This window comes from Durio zibethinus, unplaced genomic scaffold, assembly GCF_047325235.1.
Source record: "Durio zibethinus cultivar Kanyao isolate XHJ-2024 unplaced genomic scaffold, ASM4732523v1 HiC_scaffold_235, whole genome shotgun sequence".
Lineage (NCBI taxonomy): Eukaryota > Viridiplantae > Streptophyta > Magnoliopsida > Malvales > Malvaceae > Durio > Durio zibethinus.
This window is the reverse complement of record NW_028322858.1, coordinates 22,501-28,846: the sequence shown is the minus strand read 5'-3', so window position 1 is coordinate 28,846 and position 6,346 is coordinate 22,501. Positions and strand designations below refer to the sequence as shown.

Here is a 6,346-nt window from a genome sequence, read left to right as displayed (position 1 = left end):
TGATCTTTGGCTTCTTTTGCTGACATAAAATTATCTCTTTCCATGTCTTTGTTTATAACCCATCGGGGCTGGCCCGTTCTTTGTACATAAGCCTCTATGATGTCTTCTTGCATTTTCATTACTTCGTCTGTTTCCATGACCCAGTCTTTGAAGCCATCATCCTTAAGCATACTAATAGGTTGATGGATCATTACCCTGATGATATAACATACTTCTAACTCACATAATGAGGCGAGAAGAATAGCTATAGAATTGAACAACCGTACAGGCATTTTTTGCGCATTGCATACGGCTTTACAATTGCATACGGCTTTACAATGGAATTCTCTTTTTTCTTTCATCGAAAAAAAGAGAAAATATAGAGTCTATTAGACCCAGATTAATAAATAATCCAATTACCATCCTTCTTTTTCTTTTTTTTTCGGAAAAGTTTAAAAATACTATGATGGCTCCGTTGCTTTATATATTTATTTCGTCTGTGATTCAGCAATCCCAAAGTTTCTTTTTTTTTTTGAAAAAAAAAAAAGAAAGAAAAAAAATAGTCTTTTTTTTTTTCGTACTCTTTCATAACATAAATATTGTTAATAGCCTCTGGTAGGAAAAGAAAAAAAGTTTGTGACGCCTGAGATGGGCCCACGATAGCTAAGATCAAATTGGAAATGCCCCTTCTCTCATACTACTCTTTCGATACATAATCTAATATTTTTTTTTGAAAAAAAAAAAAAGAAATAAAAAAAAAATTTCATATCGAATTCAAAGTGCCATGCTATTATTACTTACTAATTCATATTTCATATGGCGAAGGCATAGTCTTCTTTTTTCTTTCCATCAATAATAAAAAAAAAAAACTCATTGGCGCCGAGCGTGAGGGAATGCTCTGCGTTTGGTAATTTCTCCTCCGACCAAGAGAAAAGCTGCGATTGAAGCGGTCAATCCCATGGCTAGTGTATGCACATCTGGTTCCACTGCTTGCATAGTATCAAAAAGAGATAATCCAGATACTATCCCTCCGCCAGGAGAGTTTATAAAAAAAAACAGGTCTCGGCTATTACTCTCTATACTGAGATAGATCATAATACCCGCAAGTTGATTCGAGGTCTGGATATCAAGCTCTTTGCCCAAAAAAAGCAATCTTTCTCGATAAATTCGGTTGATTAGGATAAAATTGTATCCCTTAGTAGCCGTACAGGCACCTTTTGATGCATACGGTTCAACAAAAATTGCGAAAAAAAATCAATGTGTAGATTCCAGCCATCCTTTGTTTTTTCTAGTCGGACCTTTCTAACTTCTAATTTCTAATGAAGGGGCTTTTTCTTACATTTTTTAAATAAAATGAAATTTAAAATTAAATTAAAGAAAGATGAGTTTTGGCCCGTTTTCCTATAATATAGAAAAAATTCGCTAAACTTATTGCACAAACTTTTCATTGATCCATTTTTTTTTCATTGCGATTCAATCCAAATCACGATGTCATTTTCTTGTTCCTGAATGGGGTTCGTCAATTTTTTATTCAATTTTTTTAGGTTTATGCTCTACTCCGAGTAAAGATCTGCCCGATTTTTATTTGCACATATAGGACAAATGACCCAATACCACGTCTTTTTGCTATGATTTCATTTCCTTTTTTTATTTTAATTTAATTCCTTTTTCTTTCATGTTTTTCGCCAAATATTCAACGTATTTCCCATATTATTCGATTGATTAACAGTTTGAAATCGCTCTTATTTATAATTAAAAAAAAAAAGAAAAATTATGATTATGATATAGGTGGTAATCATAAATATATTACCAATTGGTGTTTTTTCTAAACGGAGCCTGGATACTTCATTTTATCAGTCCAACCAAGCCAACCATAAATCATTCTAATTGAAAATATTAATCTGGATACACCCCCATGAAATGGATCTCTAATTGCACTTCATTACACTTCCCGCTACAAATTTTTGATAATTCAATCAATCTTTTTGGGGCGAAACAGGGGATATCTCGATCGGGCGAGAGAACGGGGGAATCCCATATGACCCAATATATTTGACAAGTCGCACTATATGTCAACCCAGCTTGCATCGTTATCTCCCGGAACTTGAAAAGGAACTTTTGGAATACCAACAGGCATAAAGTAAAAAGAATGTAAAATTATATTTCGCTTTGATTGTGGAAGCGTAATACGTAATGTAATACGTAATAATGGTCTTATCTTAATAATATGTAATATTATATTTCACTTTGATTGTGGAAGCGTAATACGTAATGTAATACGTAATAATGGTCTTATCTTAATAATATGTAATATTATAATATGTAATATTATATTTCACTTTGATTGTGGAAGCGTAATACGTAATGTAATACGTAATAATGGTCTTATCTTAATAATATGTAATATTATAATATGTAATATTATATTTCACTTTGATTGTGGAAGCGTAATACGTAATGTAATACGTAATAATGGTCTTATCTTAATAATATGTAATAATGGTCTTAATAATATGGGCCTTTATCATATTTTATACATAGATAGACTAAGGCCATAAAATAAAGAAAGGCGGAATGAATGAAAGAGAATTCTTACGAATAGGTCCTTTGAATGATGAACAAATAGGGATGCATTCATTCATAAAAAATAGGATCAACCCCCATTGCGTATTGATACTTATCGAGTATAGAATAGATCTGCTTCTCTTTTTTCTTCTGAGCCGAATTCTTCCCTTATTACTAATGGAATAGAACAAACATTAATCCTTTCTCCGAAAGAATCCACCGAAAAGGGGAGGTATTCCAATGCAATAAAGTTACATAGTGTCTATTTTTCGTTGATTTGATAAAGGGGTATTTCCATGGGTTTGCCTTGGTATCGTGTTCATACTGTCGTATTGAATGATCCCGGTCGCTTGCTTTCTGTTCATATAATGCATACAGCTCTGGTTGCTGGTTGGGCCGGTTCAATGGCTCTATATGAATTAGCTGTTTTTGATCCCTCCGATCCCGTTCTTGATCCAATGTGGAGACAAGGTATGTTCGTTATACCCTTCATGACTCGTTTAGGAATAACCAATTCATGGGGCGGTTGGAGTATTACGGGGCGGACTATAACAAATCCGGGTATTTGGAGTTACGAAGGTGTGGCCGGAGCACATATTGTGTTTTCTGGCTTGTGCTTCTTGGCAGCTATCTGGCATTGGGTATATTGGGATCTAGAAATTTTTTGTGATGAGCGCACAGGAAAACCCTCTTTGGATTTGCCCAAGATTTTTGGAATTCATTTATTTCTCTCAGGAGTGGCTTGCTTTGGCTTTGGCGCATTTCATGTAACAGGATTGTATGGTCCTGGAATATGGGTGTCCGACCCTTATGGACTAACCGGAAAGGTACAACCTGTAAATCCAGCGTGGGGCGTGGAAGGTTTTGATCCTTTTGTTCCGGGAGGAATAGCCTCTCATCATATTGCAGCAGGGACATTGGGCATATTAGCGGGCTTATTCCATCTTAGTGTCCGTCCGCCCCAACGTTTATACAAAGGATTACGTATGGGAAATATTGAAACCGTCCTTTCCAGTAGTATAGCTGCTGTCTTTTTTGCAGCTTTTGTTGTTACTGGAACTATGTGGTATGGTTCAGCAACTACCCCCATCGAATTATTTGGTCCTACTCGTTATCAATGGGATCAAGGATACTTCCAGCAAGAAATATATCGAAGGGTTAGTGCTGGGTTAGCCGAAAATCAAAGTTTATCAGAAGCTTGGTCTAAAATTCCTGAAAAATTAGCTTTTTATGATTACATTGGCAATAATCCGGCAAAAGGAGGATTATTCAGAGCGGGTTCAATGGACAACGGGGATGGAATAGCCGTTGGGTGGTTAGGACACCCTATCTTTAGAGATAAAGAAGGGCGTGAACTTTTTGTACGTCGTATGCCTACTTTTTTTGAAACATTTCCGGTTGTTTTGGTAGACGGAGACGGAATTGTTAGAGCGGATGTTCCTTTTAGAAGGGCAGAATCGAAGTATAGTGTCGAACAAGTAGGTGTAACTGTTGAGTTCTATGGTGGCGAACTCAATGGAGTGAGTTATAGTGATCCTGCTACTGTGAAAAAATATGCTAGACGTGCTCAATTGGGTGAAATTTTTGAATTAGATCGTGCTACTTTGAAATCCGATGGTGTTTTTCGTAGCAGTCCAAGGGGTTGGTTTACTTTTGGGCATGCTTCGTTTGCTTTGCTTTTCTTCTTCGGACACATTTGGCATGGTGCTAGAACCCTGTTCAGAGATGTTTTTGCCGGTATTGATCCAGATTTGGATGCTCAAGTGGAATTTGGAGCATTCCAAAAACTTGGAGATCCAACTACAAGAAGACAAGTAGTCTGATGCAAGATTGCTTTGTTATTTTTCGCTTCTATTTTCTGTTTGTGATTTGACATAGGCTGCTGTAAAAATCTTGATTAAAATCGCTGCCTTTTCTTTGATTCTTGTTCTTTCGTTATTTTATTCGGGAGATGATTCTAAATAAATAGGTACGGAAGCTATAATTGTAAACCACGATCGAATTTATGGAAGCATTGGTTTATACATTCCTCTTAGTATCTACTCTAGGGATAATTTTTTTCGCTATCTTTTTTCGAGAACCGCCTAAAGTTCCAACTAAAAAAATGAAATGATTTTTCATTATCTCAATTGAAGTAATGAGCCTCCCAATATTATATTGGGAGGCTCATTACTTCAATTAGTCCCCGTGTTCCTCGAATGGATCCCTTAATTGTTGAGAGGGTTGCCCAAAGGCAGTATATAAGGCGTACCCAGTAAAACTTACAAGTAAACCAGATATAGAGATGGCGACTAAAGTTGCTGTTTCCATTATTATATAATTATATAAATAATATATATAAATATAAATATAAATAATATAAATATAAATATAATTTCAAGATCACAATGGATCTATGATAAGATCGTTTATTTACAGCGGAATGATATACAAAGTCAACAGATCTCACTGAATACAAAATAAGATTTATGGCTACACAAACCGTTGAGGGTAGTTCTAGATCTGGTCCAAGACGAACTGTTGTAGGGGATTTTTTGAAACCATTGAATTCGGAATATGGTAAAGTAGCTCCTGGATGGGGAACGACTCCTTTGATGGGTGTCGCAATGGCTTTATTTTCGATATTCTTATCTATTATTTTGGAGATTTATAATTCTTCCGTTTTACTGGATGGAATTTCGCTGAATTAGATTCACAAGAACCACGAAGCCTCGCTTTTCAATACAAAAAGTGAAACTTTTAGTTCTCGGATTTTTTTTAGCCCATTCTATTTTGGTAGTTCGACCGCGAAATTTTTTTTGTTTCTGTATTTCCGGAATATGAGTGTGTGACTTGTTATAATTGATCCTATTGATAGTACAGAAAATGGGTCTGTCCTCTTGATCGAGATAGTTTTATCCCGTCGGATAGCCATTCTAGTATCTGGAGCACGGAATATATGAAATGGATCACGAAGTATTCGAACTATGATTCATACTTAATATTCAAACCTCGCGGCCGGACTCAAAAAAAAAAAAAATTTTCAAAGAAAGAGGTTTTTTATTTATAAATCGAGAAATTTTTTCTTCTTTCAAACTCTCATTTAGTTTATGCTTATTTTGATCAAAGGACAAACCTTTCTTTTCTTTGTATTTTTATTTATTATATCTATTCTATTCATTGAATAAGTGATGATCCAATAATTCTTACTCAAAGAATCTTTGGACTTAGTTTGAAGGTTTTATTGAATCATCGCGGTTCTGGTATGAATCTGAAGTTTCAATTGATTCATAGGGTCTTAACAAGAGAATTCCTATTAAAAATAAAGAAAACAAGAATAAAGCCACATTCCATATAAATAACAAATCAAAGCAAAGAAAAAGAAAAGAAATAAGTAGGTAAATAGAAGATTCAAGAGGCCTGATCAACATAAAGACGAATGCGCCGACTTGATTTTTTGGCATTATAATTACAACTACAAAAAAGAGCTTTCGGATTTTTACTCTTTTGTGTCTTCAGATAAAATTGAATGAAAAGATTAAGAAGTTTCAAACTTTCTATTCCATATCCGTTTCAGCTATTATTTGGGTGTTTTTGTTTGAGCTGTACGAGATGAAATTCTCATATACGGTTCTCAGGGGGGGAGTCCTCTTGGTTTACCTATCTCAATAAAGTCTATGATTGGTTCGAAGAACGCCTCGAGATTCAGGCGATTGCAGATGATATAACTAGTAAATATGTTCCTCCTCATGTTAACATATTTTATTGTCTAGGAGGAATTACGCTTACTTGTTTTTTGGTACAAGTAGCTACAGGATTTGCT

General features: G+C 35.1%; 1 protein-coding gene across 1 annotated transcript in view; it reads left to right on the top strand.

Annotated features, from left to right (window-relative positions):
* Positions 1-4,968: 4,968 nt before the first annotated feature.
* LOC149509139 (cytochrome b6) overlaps positions 4,969-6,346 on the top strand; it is a 2,110-nt gene continuing 732 nt past the window's right edge. The window contains exons 1-2 of the mRNA XM_089757770.1: positions 4,969-5,369; positions 6,194-6,346. The exon at positions 6,194-6,346 is cut by the window's right edge and continues 732 nt beyond it. Coding sequence (XP_089613896.1) covers positions 5,364-5,369; positions 6,194-6,346 — 159 coding nt within the window. The 5' untranslated portion in view covers positions 4,969-5,363. The remainder of the gene's footprint in view (positions 5,370-6,193) is intronic.